The sequence below is a fragment of the Canis lupus genome, chromosome 16 (assembly GCF_011100685.1).
Source record: "Canis lupus familiaris isolate Mischka breed German Shepherd chromosome 16, alternate assembly UU_Cfam_GSD_1.0, whole genome shotgun sequence".
Taxonomy (NCBI): domain Eukaryota; kingdom Metazoa; phylum Chordata; class Mammalia; order Carnivora; family Canidae; genus Canis; species Canis lupus.
The window spans coordinates 6,803,785-6,826,888 of NC_049237.1; the positions used below are offsets into that span (position 1 = coordinate 6,803,785).

General features: G+C 43.4%; 2 protein-coding genes across 3 annotated transcripts in view; one reads left to right on the forward strand and one right to left on the reverse strand.

Annotated features, from left to right (window-relative positions):
- The first annotated feature begins 423 nt into the window (after nucleotides 1–423).
- Nucleotides 424–22,854, forward strand: LOC482755 (putative DBH-like monooxygenase protein 2). 2 transcript variants are annotated; one of them, XM_038559365.1, is made up of 14 exons: nucleotides 424–1,219; nucleotides 1,727–1,873; nucleotides 2,351–2,512; nucleotides 2,733–2,816; nucleotides 3,590–3,757; nucleotides 3,947–4,049; nucleotides 4,238–4,404; nucleotides 4,754–4,845; nucleotides 5,074–5,170; nucleotides 5,312–5,371; nucleotides 6,663–6,793; nucleotides 7,543–7,657; nucleotides 7,966–8,129; nucleotides 22,725–22,854. In XM_038559365.1, exons 1-14 carry the CDS (start codon nucleotides 911–913, stop codon nucleotides 22,753–22,755), a joined length of 1,830 nt encoding a protein of 609 aa, XP_038415293.1. In that variant the 5' UTR covers nucleotides 424–910; the 3' UTR covers nucleotides 22,756–22,854. The 2 variants fall into 2 exon arrangements, with proteins under 2 accessions (XP_038415293.1, XP_038415292.1); XM_038559364.1 differs by lacking the exon at nucleotides 22,725–22,854 and having other exon boundaries at nucleotides 425–1,219; nucleotides 7,966–11,055.
- Nucleotides 14,090–23,104, reverse strand: part of MGAM2 (maltase-glucoamylase 2 (putative)) — an 86,335-nt gene continuing 77,320 nt past the window's right edge. The window contains exons 47-48 of the mRNA XM_038559358.1: nucleotides 19,488–19,655; nucleotides 14,090–18,207 (exon numbers count right to left, since the gene is read on the reverse strand). Of these exons, the coding sequence (XP_038415286.1) occupies nucleotides 15,733–18,207; nucleotides 19,488–19,655 (2,643 nt within the window). The 3' untranslated portion in view covers nucleotides 14,090–15,732. The remainder of the gene's footprint in view (nucleotides 18,208–19,487; nucleotides 19,656–23,104) is intronic.

Genomic DNA, 23,104 nt, shown 5'->3' on the forward strand with positions numbered 1-23,104 from the left:
ATTAAGTGGATCTAAAATTCCTTTTCACTCTGGTATTCTAATTTTCTAACATTCCTTCTGTGCTTTTATGGTTTGAATACTGAGGCACTTGCCAGCGAGGACCCTGGGCCAAGCCCCCAGTGGAGCGAGAGTCACTAAATGCCCTGGCAGGCAATTCATGTAACAAGGGTAGAGCACCAAGCCTCCCAAGGGCCAGTTTACACTTATCCCCCAATCTCTCCCTCTTCCCCCCTCCCCTCCTCCTGCTGCTCCCCAGGAATGTGCAGAAACTCAAGGCCACCCCAGACTTGCCCATCTGGAAAGCTGATTATGGCTCCTTCACCTCTATGTGTCCTTCCAGGGATTAGTAGCTAAGACTCCTCCGAGAGATGGAAATCATCACCTTCCCTGAACGCCTCCTCCAAAACTTCTCTCCTTCCTCTGCTGCATGTAATCACTCTCGCCCCCACCCTCTGCTCTGCTCCAGTTCCAGATATAGAAGATGCCCATAAAAACTGGGGTGGGGGGCAGGTGCCAGAGGGCAGAATGTTCACTAAGGACATCCAAGGACACAGGGATGGGGGTTGCAGAAAGGTAGAAAGACAAGGAAGGAGAGGCAGGGAAAAACCAACCCCCCCAGATTCTGCAGGGTCCCCATTGGCAGGACACTGGCATGGGGTTGGGGTGCAAGAGTCTAAATGATCTATTCCCGAGAATTTTGCATCAGGACCCAGCTCCAGGGCAAGAGCTATCTTCTCTGTACCCTCTCTGGACACTCATACCTCCAGAGTTATGTAAGTGGCACCACTCTGAATCCAGAGGATAATCATATCAGAAGAGCCCCAGTCTGTCCCTCCCCCATGGCACAGTGCCTGGCACAGGTAGGGACACATATAAACCCATACTTCCTGCGTGTCCATCTGTAGGAGAGATGCTCCAGACCCCAGGAGCCATGACTTGTGCCCTTCTCTTCAGGCTTCTCCTACTTACGGCCCTGGTAGTCCCCTCCCCAGGCAAAGGCCTTGGTCCCACATCTCGCCTGCGTTATTCCAGGTTCCTAGATCCGTCCAACGTCATTTTCCTGCGCTGGGACTTTGACCTTGAGGCTGAGATCATCACTTTTGAGCTGCAGGTCCGGACAGCTGGCTGGGTGGGCTTGGGTGTCACAAATCGTAACGCCAGAACGGGGAGCGATCTGGTTGTTGGAGGAGTCCTGCCCGACGGCAACGTCTATTTCTCGGTAAGTCTGAGGGTGGCCCCCTTCCATGGATGAAGGTCCCTTGCTGAGTTGAGGATGGCTCTGAGTCCAGGAAGGATCCACATTTTCCAAACATATCCAGGCCCATGCCCAGAACACCAGCTGACTGCTGACCTCTCCCTACAGAAATGGTCCTTTGGAGAGTTTCCAAACTAGGCCTTCCAGGCTCCTTAGTCCTAAGGTGCTAAGAAATGGAATCACTGGACTGAGGGAGTCCTGCACCACTAAATGCAGGGCAATGGGGGAGAGTCCATGCTATTGGTGACCCAGTCTCCAGCCCTAATTCCCATTAGGCTCAGTCAGGTGGGCCGCAGCATAAAATGGTCTAATAACCACAGCAGCAGCTACAATAATAATAGCTTAAAATTGTCACTTACTTTTGATCAACCAAAAGTTGGGTTAGCTTGGGTTGCTAAAGGGAACAGCTGCTCTGAAGTCATGACCACAGGGGTTTCCTGTTCTTTCTCTTTGATCTTCACTGGACCCCAGGATCAGCACCTGGTAGATGAAGACACCCTGGAGGAGGACGGGAGCCAGGATGCTGAGCTGCAGGGGCTGACGGAGGATGCTGTCTACACCACCATGCGCTTCTCCAGGCCCTTCCGCTCTTGTGACCCTCACGACCAAGACATTACGGTAAAACAGTAAGGGGAGAAAGCACCCAATCCTAAGCAGCTTTTCCTTCTGGGGAGGTTCAGTCACCACCAATCTGGTATATGCACGTGTCTCAGGCAGCAGTCACAGTTCCCAGGGGTCCTGTCCCTCTCTGCCTTTCCATTGTCCTCCCTTCCAAATCCACAAGCCCACTGATTAAGCACCCACCTCAACCTCCCCTGGGTTCCCCTCTCCAAGAACCTTGCCTCATTTCACTGAACGTTAGGGTGTCATTTCCCAGATGTGGACACAGGCATCGAGAAGGGATGTCCTTGCTAAAAGTTTCCAGCAAGTTGGCCTCTGAGGTAGAACTAGAACCCGACTAGTTCCAACCTCCAGTTGGAAGCTCTTTCTGTTCCATTGTGTATATGTGAGCAAGTGGCTTGTGTCAGTTCTTGGGTGTGGATATGTGCAAAGTGTTGCTCATGGGCAGCACCTCAATGCCGCTGACATCCCTAGAGTGACACCATGAGGGTGCTGGCCACCTATGGCCTGGATGACACTCTGAAGCTGGACCGGGACCGTACTTTTGTCAAGTCTATCTTCCTGCTACAAATAGTCCACCCTGATGACCTTGACATTCCTGAGGATACCATCATCCATGACCTGGAGATCACTGATGTAAGAGGCCCCCACCCCACCCAGCCACCTCAAAGCCTCCTTCCCATGTTCCCACTCAATCCAGACCCTACTCTGGCACCCAATACCCAGTATGTTCCTTGAATCGAGGTAAATGTGACTTCCCCCAGCCCCCTGAGGACGCAAAGTGGGCCTGTCCCTTCCCCAGCTTCTCTGAGAGCTCATTTCCAACCCAGCTCAGTCTGTGTGTGTCCTTCTCCAGTTCCTCATTCCAGAGGATGACACCACGTATGCCTGCACCTTCCTCCCTCTCCCCATCGTTAGCAAGAAGCATCACATCTTCAAGGTATGGGGAACCAGACATGGACAAGGTAGTGAGCACAGCCAACTGAGAAGGGATGGTGTTCAGAAAACTTTGAGAGGAAGCTGGAGAGAAGTAGCCAGGAGAATATGGGGGCCAAGTCAGATTTGGTGGGGGGCGGGGTTCATGCTTCCTGAGCCCAGAACTATAGCTCCCAACACTTTTCTAATCAAGCCCCACAATGCAGCAGAGATTTTGATGGAGGTCATCAATTAGTGTTTCCAAAGAGCAAAGTCTTGAGCCCTACCTTGGACCCAGAATCGTACTCATGGCCTAGGAGGAAGTTCAGGCTTGGAGGACAAAGGCTGTCAGGTCAGTGAATTTTGGCTAGAGGGAACTCCAACTTGATCACCTGATTTCACAGTTGAAGGATTTCAAATAACTTACAATAGGATCTTACAATAACTAGCAAATGTGTGGGAGTCATTTTTTTTTCTTTAGAGCAGGATCCAATGAGGCCTGTGCGCAGATACAGTGAACTGGTGAGGTTATTAAGGGAAATTCAGAAGTCTTAGGGATTGTCTCAGCTAGATTCGGTATGTCACACACTCAGGGAAGGAGTTTAAAAGGGTAGGGGCTGAGAGAGAAGTCAGACAGAATTGGGGGTAAGTGATGGTTTGGGGAAGAAAAACAGAACAAATGGAGAAGGAAGAGAAACAGAAATGTGGAATGGGTGTAGTTTTATTTGGGGCAAAGGAATGGGGGGATAGGACTTGACATAGATCTTGACCATGCTCTGCCTTCCTTCTCTCACCCAGTTTGAGCCCAAGATGGTGGAGCATGATGAGACAATGGTGCATCACATCCTGGTGTATGCCTGTGGCAATGCCAGCGTTCTACCCACGGGCATCAGTGACTGCTATGGAGCTGACCCTGCCTTCTCCCTCTGCTCACAGGTCATCGTAGGCTGGGCTGTCGGGGGCACAGTGAGTCCTGAGATGAGGGAAATAGGTGGCTAAGGGGGTGCATGGTGTCAGGAGACTGGGATTGCTGGACTGATGGAGAACCAGCAGACAGGGGAGGTCTGGGACGAGGGCCAGAAAACATAGGCAGGTCCTGGCCCCTGCACCTAGCACCTGGCCCTCCTTGCTGCCAAACCTTCCTCCATCCAACAGAGTTACCAGTTTCCAGATGATGTGGGTGTCTCTCTTGGGACCCCCTTGGACCCCCAGTGGATCCGACTGGAGATTCACTACAGCAATTTTCACAACCTTCCTGGTGAGCATCTAGAACATTTTTGGAGGAAGAGCTGGTGCGGCTGGCTGATGCTTTTAGGTGTTGGGAAGGTGCTGTGGGAAGCACACAGGCTCGTTTTGGTCACAGCCCTGTCTCAGCTTTCCTGGGTCTCTCGCTCCCACATTGTGATCAGCTCTCTTGCCTTCTGTCACTGTTCCATTCTGCACCAGGTGTGTATGACTCCTCGGGGATCCGATTATACTACACTGCACAGCTGCGCAAATATGACATGGGAGTCCTCCAGCTGGGCTTCTTCACTTTCCCCATCCACTTCATACCCCCGGGCGCAGAGTCCTTCCTGTCCTATGGGCTGTGCAAGACGGAGAAGTTTGAGGAGGTGAGGCTGGTGGAGGGAGGGCACATCCTTCCTGAAGTTTCTTGTTTCCCATCACAGATCTGGGCTGGTCCATAAGCACACACAGCCTGAGCCTGGGACTTGGCGAATGGCCAACAGCCTAGCCTGGTGCTTGGGAAAACTGCTAACCTGGATCATGCAAGGGAAGGAAGGAGTTGGGCTTTGGGAGTTGGAGGGTGGGCCAGGAAGAGGGTCTAGGAGGGCTCAGTAAGAATGAAAGAGGCTTGTGTCGGTCATAAGAGGAAGGTTTTCCATATTAAGGGGGGCAAATCAAGGAGCAGGGCAAGACGAGAGTTCCTAACAAACCAGACGGGTCTCCTCCCTATCACAGATGAATGGGGCCCCAGTGCCTGACATACAGGTGTACGGCTACCTGCTCCACACCCACCTGGCTGGCCGTGCTCTGCAGGCTGTGCAATACAGGTAAGGGAAGGCGTGGACTTGAAGCTTTCCCATCGGCATGTGGGAACAAATTTGAGGATAGTTATTTATTCTGCAGCATAGGGTTATGCTTGGTTGGGAGTAAGGAAGAACTAGAACTATCCCTAGAGTAGAGGTGACCAGAATAAGACTGTGGAAGGAGGAGCTTTTTTGTTTTATGGGCAACCTGTGCCCCCAGCATGAGCTCATACACTGCTTCGTTCCCTCTAGAAATGGGACACAACTCCAAACAATCTGCAAAGATGATTCCTATGACTTCAATCTGCAGGAGACTCGGGATTTACCGTATCGAGTGGAGATCAAACCGGTGGGAGCCTGCTGGGAGGCAGGACTGGAGTCGGGGTGGGGAGGCAGGATGGGAGCTCATCACTGTTAGCCAAGGGAGCTCTAAGGCTGTCACCAGTCCTTCCGTGTCTTACTGTCAGCCTTTGTGTTTCACTCTGAATAGGGAGACGAGTTGCTGGTAGAGTGTCACTACCAGACGCTGGACCGGGACTCCTTGACTTTTGTAAGTACCTCCCTTCCCGTCACAGTCAAGGACGAAGCCTCAGAATAGAGCCCATCCCTGGCTTTGGCTATCGAGTGATTCTGATTATTCTAGATGAAGCCCTTTTCTTCCTCCAATGGTGTTACCCATTCACCTGGGGATTTCATATTCTCACACCCCGGTGGTTGTAAGATGGGTGCAAGGATCCCCTACTTTCTCTGTTGATGACCCACTAAGACCCCGGACAGACAGCATGTTAGAGTGACACAGAGCATGGACTTTTGGTCTCCTTGCCTGTTTTTTTTTTTTTTTTTTTAAGATTTTATTTATTTATTCATGAGAGAGGCAGAGACACAGGCTGAGGGAGAAGCAGGTTCCTTGCAGTGAGCCTGATGTGGAACCCGATTCCAGGACTCCGGGATCACGACCCCAGCCAAAGGCAGGCACTCAACCACTGAGCCACCCTAGAGTCCCTTCTTGCCTGGTTTTGAATGTCAACATAATCATTGGTAGCTTTCTAACCTTAGACAAGTTATTCTATCTCTTTATGCCTCAGTTTTCTAATTCATACAAGAACTAATAATAGTATCTCATAAGATTGTTGTGAGAGTTGATTAACCTATGTAAAGCATCTAGATCATTGCCTGACTTGTAGTGAATTCTCAATTAGAGTTAACCACTGTTGTGATGGTCTACAAGGAACACCACCCCTTTGGTGTGCCAAGAGTGGTTCAGTGCTCATAGGATTCCAAAGGGGTTGCATGCTATTGAGGAAGAAACTACAGCCATATATACTACTATCATGTGAGGTAGAAAGTGATACATACTGTAAGAGACAAATGGGGATAATGCAGGAGGGGAGTCACAGGGAAAAACCATAAGGTCCCACTGCGGTGAACTGAACATGTGACTTATTTGAGTAGGTCATGCTTTAGGACATGTGGAGATGGGGAATCCTGGAGAAACTCAAAAGGGAGTGGCTTTTTCAGGAAACTCAATATCTTCTCTCATCTCCTCAACCATTTTATCTGCTCAAACCAGAGCAAAGGCCGTGGCAATGTAGGGGACGGGACAGATATATGGGATATTGCTTAGGAAATAATATCAATGATTGTCTATCAATTGGAGGGAGAGGAAGGGAGAGGAAAGAGTGGGTAAGAAGTAGAAGTAACAATCAGTCAGCTGGTTGTAGGTTAAGGGAAAAGTAAAATGGCATCATTGGCACAACGACCACCTGCCCTATTTTCTGCCTGCCTTCTTCCCAACTCTCTGCTTGCCTTAGTAACTTTGTGTTCCCCCTCTTCTTCCCCAGGGGGGTCCCAGCACAATTAATGAGATGTGCCTCATCTTCCTCTTCTACTATCCCCGAAACAACATCTCCAGCTGCATGGGGTACCCTGACATCATCCATGTGGCCCATGAGCTGGGGGAGGAGGTATCAGAGTAAGTCATCCTGGAAGATGAGACCTTCAAGTGTGTGTGGGGGGGGTCTTGGGGAAGATCAGGGAAGGAAGAAAAGGAATACCACCTACTACCCCCTACATAGTGAGTCAGGATTCGTTGGTGGGCTGCCTTGTTGGCGCCTACCATCCTAACCCTGGCTTCTGTCGATGTCTGACTCTCAAAGCCCTGACATAAGACAAAATAGCATCCCTCCCATACCACTAAGGTCATTCAGAAAAGCAGATAAGAACAGACCTCTAAAAGTTAGATCACTTATTTATAGATTCCTCGTCTGCCTTTTTCTCATGTGCTCTCTGACTCAGTCAAAACTGTTTATTTTCAAGTAATAACCCTTAATTATTTAGAGGTGAAGGTTGTCTCTGAGATTCTATGAAAGCCCTGAAACTCCTTTCCAAGGAAAAGGCACTTTTGTGCAGACACACCCATTTCACACACAATTTCAGGGCCTTTACAAGTTCCCTGAAGTCATTCCATCCAGGACTTTATGACCTCCAGATTAAGAACTACGTCTTAAAAGAGTCAGGACTTTCTCTTTTTCACTTTAGAAAAATCCTCATCTTTGAGTTTTGCTATTTCTCTTTCTGCCAGAATCATGGTTGTCTTATTGAGTTGTGAGGCATTCCTTTTGGCTCTTGTTGACACGGAAATATTGTTAAGAAACATGAGGGCATTTTGTCAAAGATTTGAGTGGATCCTAGCCTATCATGTGTTCCCCCTGTCCACGGCAGCTCCATGGAGGGCATGATGGCCATGAACAATATTGAGTGGACTCCAGAGAACATTAAGAAGGCTGAGAAAGCCTGCAAGGGCGCCCAGCAGATGGTGATAATAAAGACCATTGATGTGAGTGTCCCAGGAGCCAGCACCCTCTCAGGGCTGGGGATGGAGGGGTTTGGGATGGTGTAGGGCCAGGCCAGAAAAAGAAAGGAGGAGGCTGGTGAACTACAAAGGTGGGAATACTGGGTCAGGGAAGGAGTGGCTGGGGAGTAGAAAGATGGACTGATGCTGTTCTGGAGTGGGGTGGCTGCAGTCTCCCAGCTAGTTTGTGAGGCTGCAGGGACTGGGGATCACCAAGTAAGTGTGGAAGAAAGGAAATGAGTAGGGGAGGCTTCTGCCTTTACCCATTTTCTCCCATTTCCCTTGTCCTGCAGGAGGTGGTGGAAAATACGACAGGCTGGATTCCAGAAATCATCCCTACTACTCGGGGACCCTGCTTGGAGTCCTCTGGAGGCAAAGTGGAACCCCAGGACAAAACCCCTGCAGGTTTCAGGGCTGCACCAGTGGGCCTCTCAAGCTCCAGCACTGCTACCCTGAGGTGCCTCCCTCTGGCTGCCCTCTTGTTTGGGCAGGGGGCTTTTTCTTGGCTTCTTGCCACCCTGAAGGTTGTAGTCTGATACTGTATCCTCATGTCAAATACTCAGGTTCCACTCTGCTCAGCCTTCCCCTTAATATCAAATACAGAAACTCCCCTCTGCTTGGGCTCACCAAAGACCCTGACTGTCCCCCTTCCCACAATCAGGCCACAACATTGTAGGCCTGGGTGATTGCACTTGTTCCATAAAGGCTCTTCCTTCCATGCTCAGGGATGCAATTCATCTTTTAAAGCTTTAGAAACAATAATGAGACCACATATTTTCTGACAAAATCTGGATTCAAGGCTGGCTCACTCTCTGAGAAGCCTGATGCTCCAGCTTACCTAAGGGGATGCCACCTGGGGAGATGGGGACTGCAAGCCCTCCTTTGCCCATGCTGACCCTAAGGGGGGCTCCTGTTTCTCTTTTCTTATGGCATTTTTTTGTCCAGCCTTCCCTATGAGGCAGAGGCAGCAAGCCACATGTGTGATTTGTAGTAAAGGGAGAGGCTCTGTTTATAGGGGACAAAGTTCAAGACAACAGATTAAATAGAATTCAACCCGCTTCCTGTTGCCATCTCCTTCCTTTGAGCCTTTGGCCCAGGGAGGCAGCTGGGAGGTCTCTTGAATGGCTCAGTATAAGGCATCCAGAGGGCATTTGAGGACCCGGTTGCCAAAAAGCAACATTGAAAGCAGTCCTTGGTCTCCTCACCTGTGCCTCTACTATCAGATGATTTTCACTTATCCCACCAAGTGTGACATTCTCCACACTCAAGTCATGAGGGGTCAAGAGACTAACTGGCAGGGCAGGCTGAATTGGGCTCTGAAAAAGTCAAGACCAAGGTGGAGAGGGGCAATCCATAGCTCTGCAGGGGATGTCAAGAAGGTTCAGATGGACAGAGTAGGGAATAGACCCAAATGGTTTGTGGAGTCAGGTTGCAATTTGCAACCACAATCGACAAGAAAGGGGTATTGGTCATGGCTGTTCTGGGCTTCTGGGGGGCACTTCTGGTTTCTAAGATTGAGAACCTGTGTGGTGCCTTTGAGACTTAAAGTCACCATTCTACTTTATGAATTGCCTTGCTCATTGTTCATGTGCAAGGGACCCCTACTCTGGCTATCCCAAGGTATTTAGAGGAATCATAATCATAATTATAACCCCTTGAAACCAGGGATCTGGCCTCTGTAAATTGTTAACCACTGCTTGAGGGGACCAGCCTTGATCGAACATAATAGCCCTGCTTCCTAGCAGAGTAAGCTCTGGGCTTGGTGAGGTATGTGCCAGATACTGAGCCCATTACATGTGCTGAAACTTCTGGAGAATTCTGGAGGCTCCGTTCAAAGATTATGCAACATCTTCAGTGTTAGCATTCAGTTCCTGCAGTCTTAGTCTTGGATATTTTTAATGTTTGGGGCCACTTCTGGGCCTTGTAATGTGTGAGCAGAGGGACTTGCTATCCTTAAATCAAAGAGGTTTTACAAAGTTTATGATTATGGAAGGATCTAGTTTCACCTGAAGCCAGAGGACTGTGTGTGCTCGCAGTTGAGTATCTCTGTGGTCCCACCATTCAAGGAAAATGGAGGATTTCCTTTTGATCCTCAAACATGCTTGATGCCGTTTGGCAGCTGTGTGAAGTACGCAAATTACTCTCTACAGCATGAGGAAACATACAGATAAAGATGAGATGCAGATAGAAGCATAAAACAACGAGCACAGACCACTTTTGTCTTTGCCTTGTCAAGTCTGACATTTCTATTCCAATATTCTGTATTACTCCAAGGCCCCCAAGCAAATCCTTTCAACTTCAACCTCCCAGGTTAAAACAAAAACCAAACACCCTTTCTGGCTGGGTTTCAGAAGCCAACCCTCAATTTAGACAGCAGCCTTACCGTCCCGTCTACCCTGGCAGGTTCAAGCTACTGAGGCAGCTGCCCCCAGGTTCTGTGCCAGAATTTCCCAAGTCTCCCTTTGCCCAGCTCACAGCCCAGTGTGGGACCTAAGCACCTCTGCTTTCCTTTGTGTTCCCTGGAATTTCTTGTTCTTATTTAGCCTTCCTTCTTTAATTTTATTTTTCTTTCCATCTCCTGACTTCAGCATGTAGTGATCATGCACATATTTGCTGAGCACCATCTGTGTGCTTGACATTAGGTTAGAACAGGAACCACTGAAACTAATAAAAACTGGGACAAGCACCTGCTCTGCCCTTGTGGGGCTATGGTCAAGTTTCTACAAACCCCTCAATGGTCATTTTTCCCTTTGGCTCACACAATCCACCTCTGAGGGTTTCCCAGTGCCACTGAGCATTTCCTCCTCAACTACCTAGAGAGAGGAACTCTCTATCAACCTATACAGAATGATATTTCTATAGGTAAGAGGGATGCATTTACATCATACATATACTAGACAGAGAGCTCAGACCAGTACTTCTGGGGAAATGTTTTAAAACATTCATACTTAGGGGCAGCCTGGGTAGCTCAGTGGTTGGGCTTCTGCCTTTGGTCCAGGGCGTGACCCAGGAGTCCCCGGATCGAGTCCTGTATTGGGCTCCCTGAATGGAGCCTGCTTCTCTCTCTGCCTAGTCTCTGCCTCTCTGTGTGTCTCTCATGAATAAATAAATAAAACAAAAAAAAATCGTACTTAGGGTAGGAGACTTGATGAGACACCTTGAAGTTTTTGCAACTCACAAGGTGTGACTGCAGTTTCTTAGTGGCCTAATGACACACTGCAGGAGGAAGGGGCTCAACGTTGAGGTGGGAAGAGATAGACCTCAACTTCCTGAACATTCTGTCCTTGGGGCTGCCACCCCTTAGCCCTGAGAGGTCGACTCTAAGTGACTGAGACTATAGTTCCTTCTTCATCTCACCTCCTCTACTAGAAACCCCATGTAAATAGGAGGGTAAATAAAGGATTTATTCCCTCATTATTTTTTGTCTGTGGTTGTGTGAAAACAAGAGGAGCCATGGGCTCATGTTTCTAGTAACTCCGGTCTTTCTTGTTAAATATTTTCTTAAAGATCTTATTTATTTATTTATTTATTTATTTATTTATTTATTTATTTATTTATTTTTATTCATTTAAGAGAATAAAAGAGCATGGGAGGGCAGTGGGAAACAGTAACCAGCGGACTCCCTGCTGAGTGCAGAGACTGATGTGGGGTTCCATCTCACAATCCTAAGATTAAGACCTGAGCTGAAATCAAGAGGCAGATGCTTAACCAACTGAGCCACCCAGATGTCCCTCTTGTTTAATATTTTGGTACAATTTCTAATTTATATAAAACTTGCAAGAATTCTTATATATCCTTTATTGACCTTTACCCATTGTCTATATTTTGTCACATTCCTATCTCTCTCTCTCTCTTCCTCTTCACTCCTTCTTCCCCTTCCTCCTTTTTCCTTCTTTTCCCCCATCTCTGTCTCTCTCTCTCTTTCAGGAAACTGAGAACTTAGTTTCTTTCCCCTGTTGGCTAGAATCCCCATCAATATTTAAATTCCTACTACCATCAAGTCAGCAGAAACTAAGCAGGAAAGCTCCCTGCCTCACTATTCCAGTAACATGGTGGCTCCCAACCTTGATTCCATATTGCAATTACCTGGGTGATGAGCATAGAGTCCAGGCATTAGTGAATTATGAAACTCTCCAAGTGCTTCCCATATGTACCCAAGACCAAGTATCTCTGAGCTAGAAGTTCAATTGCTCTTGACTAATCCATTTCCTGCACAGGCAGGAATCCTGTTCTGGCTTCACACATTGAAGGTGTTACATAGGCACTCACCAGTTAAAGTGGCCCCAGGAAAGAAGAGCCTGTAAGCCCCCTGGATTGCTAGGAGTTAGAACTTTAGTTGTTGGATTGTGAGGCTATGTGGGGACCTCAGAGAAGGGGCATATTTAGGGGACTCAGGGAAGTGGCTATTTACCAAGAATTACTAAAAAAAATAAATGGTAAAGAACAAACAACCACTATAATGCCAAATAATGAGTGAAGGAGGAATGTGAAGTTATAAAACCATTTGAAAAATTCATAGTAATAATTGATTCAGGCAATACTCATCAATGCATGACAAAACAGACAGGAGGGGAATCATAGAGCTACCTAGCCTCAAAGTATTCCTCATGATGTATTTGTTACTAACTATGAGATAAAAGAGTAATTTTCCTGTGGAGAAACCTGGAAGACAGCATCTCAATCAAGGTAGTGTCACCAAAAGTGGACAAATAGATGTCACATACGTGCTGCTGTGGTGCACAAGAGCGACAGAGCATCACTTCATGGTATTTCTGCCCAAAATATACAACATCAATGCAATCATTAGGAAATATTAGACAAACCCCAAATGAGGAATATTCTACAAATAGCTGGTTTATAATACTTAAAATGCAAAATCATGAGTGAAAAAGAGGGACTGAAGAATATAAAGGCAACTAAGTAGCAAACAATCCAATTAAATAATCCAATGCAATATGTAACGCATGCTTCTGGACCAAATTCTTTGTTGTTACTGTTGTCATTGTTATTGTTTTGTGTTTTCCATAAAGAACACTACTGGCTTTACTGGAAGTTTGGTGTCTATGCATTAGGTGCTAGTATTGTATGTACTTTGAAGTCCAGGTTTCCTTTTATCTACTTTGTTTGGTTTTTGTTATTGTTGTTGTTTCTATTGCTTTTTTTTTTTTTTAAGGAGTACTTACCTTTTCAAGATCCCAAATTTTCAATTATGATTGATTTATATACACAAAGGGAATGAATTTCAGTAACTACAGAACTATGGTTGTTTGAACAAATTAATCCCTAGTTTTCCAAATCCCAAGTGCTTTAAACAAAGCCTTTAGCCAACTAATCTGTCTTGGTGTGGTGGGCTGGCTACAGGACCCCATGTGCCCTAGGACGCGGAACACTTTGTAGTATATCAGGGTTTGTGGTACCAACAAAATAAGGGCACTGGAGCTCCTTCGGTAAAGACAAGTGAGGGAGTCTATGACTAAGGTCATGGATACAGTTTGGAATTATGAGTTTTGTTTTGTTTGAGTTGGAAGGTCAAGTAAAGATGCATATAGGCCCTAGTATAAGGTCTGTCAACTTTACTCAGAAGAGTGCAGTTTGTGGGAAGATTCGAAAAGGCAAATGAGGGATCCCTGGATGGCTCAGCGGTTTGGCGCCTGCCTTCAGCCCAGGGTGTGATCCTGGAGACCCGGGATCGAGTCCCACATCAGGCTCCCTGCATGGAGCCTGCTTCTCCCTCTGCCTGTGTCTCTGCCTCTCTCTTTCTCTCTCTCTCTCTCTCTCTCTCTCTGTCTCTCATGAATAAATAAATAAAATCTTTAAAAACATTAAAGAAAAAAAGAAAAGGCAAATGAAACTAACTGATGAATCTTTGTCCCTCATGTGGAACCCTGTCAGGCCAGCCACACAACAGTACAGGTGTGGTGTTAGGTCAGAAGGCCATGCAGATGTGTTCATAGTAGGGGGTAGACATTCTTGTGTAATTAGAACCAAACCACAGATGCTGGAGCTCCTGAGTGCTGGAGAAGTTCATAATGTATTTGACTATGGAAGTGATCCTCAAACTACTTAGTCTCAAAATTGCTTTCTTTACAGGTGCATCTAGGTGGCTCAGTTGGTTAAGCATCTGACTCTTCATTTCTGCTCAAGTCATGATCTCAGGGTTGTGGGACTGAGTCCCTCATTGGGCTCCACGTTCAGTTTGGTATCTGCTTGTCCCTCTCCCTCTGCTCCTCCCTCCACAGATGCATTCTCTCTCTCAAATAAGAAAATAAAATCTTAAAAAAAAACCTTTACTTTTAAATTTAGTGAAGACTCTGCTTTGGATTTGTTTAGGTGGCTTATATGCTAATATGTACTGCATTCCAAATTAAACTTGAGGCATTTGTAAACTACTTTGTAAAATATTTATTTTTTCATTCATTAAAAATAACAATATATCAACTACATGTTTACATAAATAATACATTTTTATGAAAAACAACTATATTTTCAAGGCATAAAATAGTGAAAAGAATGATATTTTATATTTTGTAAATCTGGTTAATGTCTATCTTAGAAACAGCTAGATCCTTGTATCTGTTTTTATATTCATCTATTGTGACACCATACAGCATAAAGTCTCTGGAAAATGCCACTGTCTACAAATAGAGAATAAGAATAAAAAAGGAATATACGAACATAGTATTATGAAAATATATTTGACCTTGTGAACCCCCCAGAAAGAGTTCTGTGGCCTTCCACGAGTCTCCAAACTACATTTTGAGAATACTGTTCTAGGGTGAAGCCTTCAATACCATTCAATTGGCTATATTAGGTTATGACCATGAGTCTACTTATGGGGTCTGGATGATCTAAGAAAGTAACAGACCAAGGATAAATAGTAAATTTGGATACGAAAGACCAAGAACATGCTCAAAGTCCTAACACAGGAGAGTTCACAGTGAAGTAATAATGGAAAAACTGGCAGATAAGAAAAAAAGTAAACAAGGTTATAGGTCAATTAAAACTAAATAAGAACTCTGATCCCAGGGTAGAGACTATCTCCCCTAAGCCATATCTTTAAATATTCATCTCCATCGTGGTGATTTCTGGTCTACAAAGAGTTAGAGATTTGTAAATGAATCCAGTCTTTCAGGGTACCAGCAAGGGCCTAAGATTATCTCTTAAGTAAAATTAACTGTAATTTCCTGGAAGTGCTTTTAATGTCTGTAAATAAAAGTACTTATCAAATTTATATTAAGAGTATCAGTAATATCTATGGAAGTAGTGGTTGCAAAGTTTAGGAAGTTATGTTTTTAACATCTATAATCACATTTTTATTCCTATGATAATAAAGGTAACATCTAATATTTTTAATTTAATTGTTTTAGTTCCTGGAGTCCAAGTATGTACAAAATCTACAATAGTAGCACTTTCCATATCTATAGTTACAGCTAGGATTGCTTTAGAAGCAATAATACTTTCAGGATATGTGATAGTGAATTGCTATACTGGTAGACATGGCATGTGGAAAAGTCATAGAAAAATGAAGCATGATTTTAACCTTACTAGTTAAATAATTTACTATAATATTAATAATTGTTGCTACAGGGGCCATGTGAGTGCCACATATCATCAGTATTCCAGGGACAATATCATGTCCTGTAACCCAAGAATAAGTTAGGTTACTTCAATAACTATATCTAAAGCAATAGTATTTATGGAGCCTCATATGGTATTGTCTGAGATACCAAACACATCTGTGAAATCTCTAGCAAGGATACATAAAATATCTAGTTTAATTGATAGGGCTATAGGGGTTATCGTTTTTAAAATAAGAGTATATATTCTGGCTGCAAAACAAGGATTCACATCTTCTTTAATTACATTTTAAAATGTAGTCATGGATGCATCTTTAGACCTATCTGCCACACCTACAGTGCTTGGAGTAGCCATATCTATAAAAGCTAGTGTTAATATCTGTGAAGATTTATGTAGCATAAGATCATGTATCTGCTAATTGATTTTTTATATCTGTTGTTTTAAAGAGATGTCTGTAGTAATTTTCCTGCTTTGAGTATTAATCACGGAACTAGAGTAGCATTTGTGACATTTGCAATATAAGTAGATACAGTAGCAGGAGCATTCATCGCTGTTCTACCAAGAATGGTAGTATTTAAAGCAGATGTGGTGATATTTGTAATATCTGTGGTAGCATTAGTTGCAGTAATAGGTAAATAACTAACTGTAGAGTTTGTTGTTACCCGATGGTGAGCTACTGCATCTAGACGAGCTGTCATTAATGTATCTAAGGTTACTGTGGTGTTTGAAATAGAAACATAGGTAGTGTTACCTGGAACACTGCTAGACTTATCTGCATCAGTAATATTTACTGCATACCCTGTACTATTTAGAGTACTGGTGGTGGGGATAGCTGTGGTATTAGTGCTAGTAGTATAAATATCTGCAGGAGTGAACACTGTGGGAATAGTATTACTAGTACTATTACCACCAGAAATTGTAGGGGAAGGAGAACTGGTAATAGGAGTATGGTTGCCAGTGCCAGCAACATCAGTACTTCTAGGAGAAGTGGTTACCATAGAAATGTTAGTATCCATAGTATAAGTACGTGGAGAAAAAGTAGTCATAATAGTAAAACTATTGCTGGTACTATCAGCATCACTATTTGTAGAAGGAATAGTTGTAATTGGAACAGTACTTTTGGTACTAGTTATATCAATACTTGTTGGAGAAAGAGCAGTGGTAATTAGAACAGTAGTATTGGTGCTAGCATTAGTATTAGTTGTTGGGAAAGGAGGCGTTATGATAGGAAGAGTAGTATTAGTGTTAGCAGTAGTATTAGTGTTATCAGTAGTACTTATAGGCGAAAGCATAGTGGTATTAGTAACAGCAGTACTAGTTCTAACTTCAATAGTGTTTGCTGGAAAGGGAGTGCTTGTGATAGGAAGGGTAGTACTAGTGCTAGCAATAGCGGTACTTGCAGGAGAAGGTGTACTGGTATCAGGAAGAGTAGGAGCAGTTGTCAATGAAGAAGCATTAGTTGGGAAAGGAGTGTCTGTGACAGGAAGAGAACTATTACTCCCAGTAGTGCCCGTGGGGAAAGGCATAGTGGTATTAGGAACAGCAGGACTGGTTGTAAATGCGGTTGACAAAGGTGCAGTGGTATCAGGAAGAGTAGGAGTAGTTGTCAATGAAGAGGCGTTAGTTGGGAAAGGAGTGTCTGTGACAGGAAGAGAACTATTACTCCCAGTAGTGCCCGTGGGGGAAGGCATAGTGGTATTAGGAACAGCAGGACTGGTTGTAAATGCGGTTGACAAAGGTGCAGTGGTATCAGGAAGAGTAGGAGTAGTTGTCAATGAAGAGGCGTTAGTTGGGAAAGGAGTGTCTGTGACAGGAAGAGAACTATTACTCCCAGTAGTGCCGGTGGGGGAAGGCATAGTGGTATTAGGAACAGCAGGACTGGTTGTAAATGCGGTTGACAAAGGTGCAGTGGTATCAGGAAGAGTAGGAGTAGTTGTCAATGAAGAGGCGTTAGTTGGGAAAGGAGTGTCTGTGACAGGAAGAGAACTATTACTCCCAGTAGTGCCCGTGGGGGAAGGCATAGTGGTATTAGGAACAGCAGGACTGGTTGTAAATGCGGTTGACAAAGGTGCAGTGGTATCAGGAAGAGTAGGAGTAGTTGTCAATGAAGAGGCGTTAGTTGGGAAAGGAGTGTCTGTGACAGGAAGAGAACTATTACTCCCAGTAGTGCCCGTGGGGAAAGGCATAGTGGTATTAGGAACAGCAGGACTGGTTGTAAATGCGGTTGACAAAGGTGCAGTGGTATCAGGAAGAGTAGGAGTAGTTGTCAATGAAGAGGCGTTAGTTGGGAAAGGAGTGTCTGTGACAGGAAGAGAACTATTACTCCCAGTAGTGCCCGTGGGGGAAGGCATAGTGGTATTAGGAACAGCAGGACTGGTTGTAAATGCAGTTGACAAAGGTGCAGTGGTATCAGGAAGAGTAGGAGTAGTGGTCAATGAAGAGGCATTAGTTGGGAAAGGAGTGTCTGTGACAGGAAGAGAACTATTACTCCCAGTAGTGCCCGTGGGGGAAGGCATAGTGGTATTAGGAACAGCAGGACTGGTTGTAAATGCAGTTGACAAAGGTGCAGTGGTATCAGGAAGAGTAGGAGTAGTGGTCAATGAAGAGGCATTAGTTGGGAAAGGAGTGTCTGTGACAGGAAGAGAACTATTACTCCCAGTAGTGCCCGTGGGGGAAGGCATAGTGGTATTAGGAACAGCAGGACTGGTTGCAAACTCAGTAGTACCTATTGGGAAAACAGTGGTTGTGATGGGAAAAGCAGTACTAGTATTAGCAGTACTAGTGGTAGTAGACTCAAAAGTTGTATTCTTAGTAGTAACTGTAGAAGGATGTAGAGAACTTGTTGGGAATGTACTTGTCATAGGTGTAGTAGAAACTACTGGGCCACCGTATATCCAGGTAACCTCAGTTAGCTTTTCTAGGCTGATAATCTTGTCAGTCAATTGAATAATCAGCGTCTGCCAGAAAAGAAGAGATAAAATTGGTATTTGAGAATTTCTTACATATCTCTTTTAAGTCATTTTTCAAATTAGAATTTAACCAAAAGCAATGCATTCATTTTTTTTCCAGAGTGCAATAAAAATATATAAAGATTCCTTTTCAGGTCACTGATACCAGACGGATAAATGGGGGGATGTGTTGTGTGCGTGATCCCTGTGTTGGGAATCTGTGTCTCTCCACTTCATCAGGCTACACCACACTGTTTGCTAATATTTTCAGCTTTAAAACCAATGCTTATAAAAATCTCTTTGCCTTGCCTCTAGATTTTAACCTTTCTAAGGGTAGTCCAGTTTCATGTTTTCACCATCCCCATACGCTACAGTTTCTTACAAAGGTCTGCATCAGTAATTACTGGAAGTAATTACTTGCAGTGGGTGGTCTTGAGCTCAACTGTCTAGGAAAAACATGTTAAAGTAGAGAACTAGAAAGGACTAGAGAGAGTGAAGCCATCTGAGTGTTCAGAGGGTCATTTTCCAAAATCCAATTATCAGCAGGGAGGTACTCTTTCACTGGGTGGAGGGTAGGAACCAGACTTAACCCATTTTAACTTGGCTAAATGACCACTACAGTTCGTTGGAGCATGCTTAGGACCAGTCTAGTCTTCTAAAGTGGGATACTTTTCCTTCTGTGTTTACTTCTTGGTAATTCTACTGGTAATTTGTCTTCCATGTAGGCGGCTCTGAAAACAGACTCTGCTATAGGGTCTACTAGGGTCTGCTATCTTTGCGTTCTGTTTTGTTAACCAAATAATTTTATCTCACATCACAAGTGAGAATATTCATTTTGATGATTCCCACAGTAGACTGCCAGTTTTCACCAACCTATAAGACCTATCAATTTGACCAGGGACATGAATAATTCCAGGAAGGAGGGAGAAAAATCTCCAATAATTTTAGAGGATTACACTTTCATTTTAGCCTCTGCTCTAGAAACCAATTAAGTTTTGTGACACTAGCCTGAGAGACTATCTTTACTTGACACATGGCACCACTTCTGGGAAGCACATGGAAAGGATTTCACCAGACAATGCATTGATCTTGATCCCTGGACCGCTTTGGGAGGGCCATCGATGCTACACATTTTACAATAGGATTTAACACTTGTAACTTTTCAGGAACATACTATTGCACATATCTATAAAATCTTTCAAATATGAGCAAATAAAAGAATGATAATAAAAGTGGTGATAACGCTGTAGGATAATAAAATTAATTCATAACATTCCTTTGAGACATACCTGATAGCCACTCTTGAAATTCATCTCCATGAATTGCTGGTTGTCATAGGTGAAAGTAACTTGTGTCACATTAGTAGAGGGTACCCCCCAGATTTTAATATATCCAACTTTTAGCGGGTTTGAGTCACTCAAATACTTATTGTGTATGGTTTGGATTTTCAATAGATTCTATAAAAAACATGTAAAGAGAAAAAATACATAATCCATCTGTTGAGAGACTCTACTTCACATTAAAATATTAAGAAACCTCATATTACTCTTGTCGTGTTAGTTTGCTGTTTTTATTCTTAAATACTTTATGAAGATACACTTCCTGAGTACCTGCTACGATAAACTTGGTAACACCAACATAATGAAAGTTAATTTACCTATATTATTACTAATTCTTGCAAGGATTTTGAAAAGCAAACATCATTATCTCTCTATGGATGAGGAAGTTGAGGCTCGGGGTGAAAAGTGAGTAGCTAAATGATACAGATACGGTTGGAATCATGATGTGCCTATGTGCATAGCACTGTTAATACAGCGTGAACAAAGAATCACAGCAAACAGTCCCTAGACTAAGAACAGTTTGCGACAAATATAGGGACTTGACTAAATCATCAACTATTTAAGTACCAACACCAGGGTTACACTAACGTGAGGTAAGTAGTACTTTTCAACCAAATGAAAATCATAGTGAATATTTGTTATGGGTTGTAAGAGAAAGGAGAAATCACTACAGAATAAGAGGATCAAGGAAGGACTTAGGAAGGACATGGGAATTCAGGAAGCCTGGAAGGGTAGATGGATTTAGAAAGGTGAAATGAATGAGGAAGGGGATGGGGGCAGGGACATGTTGAAGAAAAAGAAACACTTGTTGAGTGCAAGAGCTCCAGGAGCTGGTGCTGAGCAAATGAAGTAAGACTGGTTAAGATGGAGGAGAGGATGAGGAATACCAGGACTACTGTATGCAATGCATCAAGGAGATAAACTCCTTGACTCTCATGGCAACAGTAGAAAGAAAAAGAAATCTGTTCAATTGGAGAATTAATAAGCTTTGAGACTGACTGCATAAACAGAATCAAGGGAAAATGAAGACAAAGGGACGTAACTTGAAATAATTGGGTGTCTGAGGCCAGTGCTTACTGATTTGGGAGAGCCTACTGTTAAATTGCCTGGAATCTTCCAAGCCAGTTGATTGTCTGAAATTGGTAAAATGGTGAAGATTTACATCACAAGAATTAGCAAATGCTACAAATCAGCTCCACACCTCCAAGTCCCCATCCTAGCCCTCACACCATTGATAATTTCTCCCAGAGAAAGTTAGAAGCTTTCTTTCATGTCAAGCCTCTGATCTTTAGGGGGAAAAATGCCATCAAATATCATGTGGAAACAAGAATTCATTTATCACATCTTTGGAGAATAACAGATGCATAGATGAATGGAGTCTTAGAGTTTGAGACTAAGGGAAATGTAATGCTTTATAATAAAGAAACAGATTAAACAGGGGAGGTGTCTTCCCTTGGTTAAGCAATTGGTTAACAGTACAAATATAACTAAAATCCAGGACTTCTAAATCAATAGCTTCATTTAAAAAACAATATCTTGAGAGGAAAAATATGTAGTCTTCAACTTTTCTTAAGTTAGGAACAGAATTTATGCATTTAATTAGTATACAAAGTCTTGCATTTAAAAAGGCAACTGCAAGATGGAGAGAGCATGACCTGACAATCATGTATATGAAGACAATTTGAAAGTTTTAGCTGACCATGAGATTTATAACATCTAATACATGTGTTTAAAAAATTAACACAATGTGTGGCAATAACAGTAAGAAAATAGAGTATAGCTAAAAAGAGGTAATAGTTGGGCAATGAACTATTTATTGTTTCATATCACTGATGTTTTGAGGTTGCCTGTTTTGCAGTATTAAGTTCATGCCATCCTACAGAAGTATAAAGCAAACCATATATGTAATTTTAAATGTTCTCATAGCCACATTTTTTTAAAAATAAAAGGAAACAGGAGAAATCGATTTGAAAATACATTTTATTTAACACAATATATCCAAAACATTATTTTTACATGTATTCAATATAAAAATACTAATGAGGTATCTTACAATCTTTTCAATTAGGCTAGTCACATTTCCAGTGCTCAAAAGTCACGTGGGGCACCTGGGTGGCTCAGTTGATTAAATGTCCAACTCTTAGTTTCTGCTCAGGTCATGATCTCAGAGTCATGAGATAGAGCCCCACATCACCCTCCACAGAGGGTACTGAGTCTGCTTAAGATTCTCTCTCTCCTTCTCCTCCTGCCCAACTCTTCTTGTGTATACCCATGCAGGTGCCCGTGAACATGCTCCCCTCTTTCTCTCTCCCAAGAAAAAAGTCACATGTGGCTAGTAGCTATCATACTGGTTAATGCAGCTCTAAGATATTCTTTCAATCCTGGGTATCAGGTTTTAAGAGGAATCTAGACTAACTGTGGTCCAAACAGAATAACCAGGTCTGGAAACTCACATAAGCACAAAGCAGAAGAAGTGAAAAGTTAGCCTGCAGATGTATAATTCCAAAAGAAGACAGAAAGTATATATGACAGCCATCCTCAAATAACTGAAGCACTCTTATGCAGAAAAGAAACCCAATAGATTTGTGTTATATATTCCTTAAATGCAAATCAATAGGTAAAAATTATAGAGAAGCAAATTCCAGATTTGACAGAGTGATCCTCCTAGTCTGAGAATGATATCAGTTATCTGTGGGGTCATTTAACATGACTGGTAGTTTGGTTGTTTAATTTTCTCCAATTATTCACTCCTGCTCTTCATACCCTTTTCCTTGTAATTTTGGCAATGCCCTCCCTTTCTGGATGGGGTTTTCTATCCCACCTTTGCCTTTGGGCTTGGCCATCTGCCTTTCCCTTCCTAATAGGATGTTAGTCAACTTACTACCAATTGGAGATTTTAAAAAGTGCTCAAGCATTTCCACTTCTGTTTTTGCCCTCTACCTCATAAAAAAAGGTCCTGCCCATACCTGTCCATAAGGCCATCTTAGATCATGGCTTGAGGACTGGCTTGCAAAATTCCAGGCAATTTAATGGTAGAGTCTCCTGAATCAATAAGAGCTAGCTTCAGCACATCCATTTACTTCAAGTTATGTCCTCTTTTCTTCATTTTCCCCTGATTCTGCTTGCAATCAATCTCAAAGTCTTGTTAGTTCTCCACAATACCAATTGAATATTTCTTTTTCTTAGATCATCAAGGAGCCAGATGCCAGGTATATGAATGAGTACAGTAAAGATCATCCAAGCAGCCAAACAGTCAAGTGATTGCAAGCTAGCCAAGATCAGCCAAGTGCAGACAAGATCATCTGAACACTATAAACTCATGGACTAAATAAGAATTTATTGTTACAAGCTGTTGAAGTTTTGAGGTTGTTTATTATACACCATTGTTGTGCAATAGATAAGTGATCTAGCATTTATCCTACAAAATATTGTCAGCCAGAAAATGCTGTCTCATCCTCAGAAAACATGTCATACATTTAAAGACTAATTTTTTCACTGGCACTATATGAATTATAAATTTTCTTTTTATAAGACTGATAGATAGCAGATAATTGTCAAAATAAGGA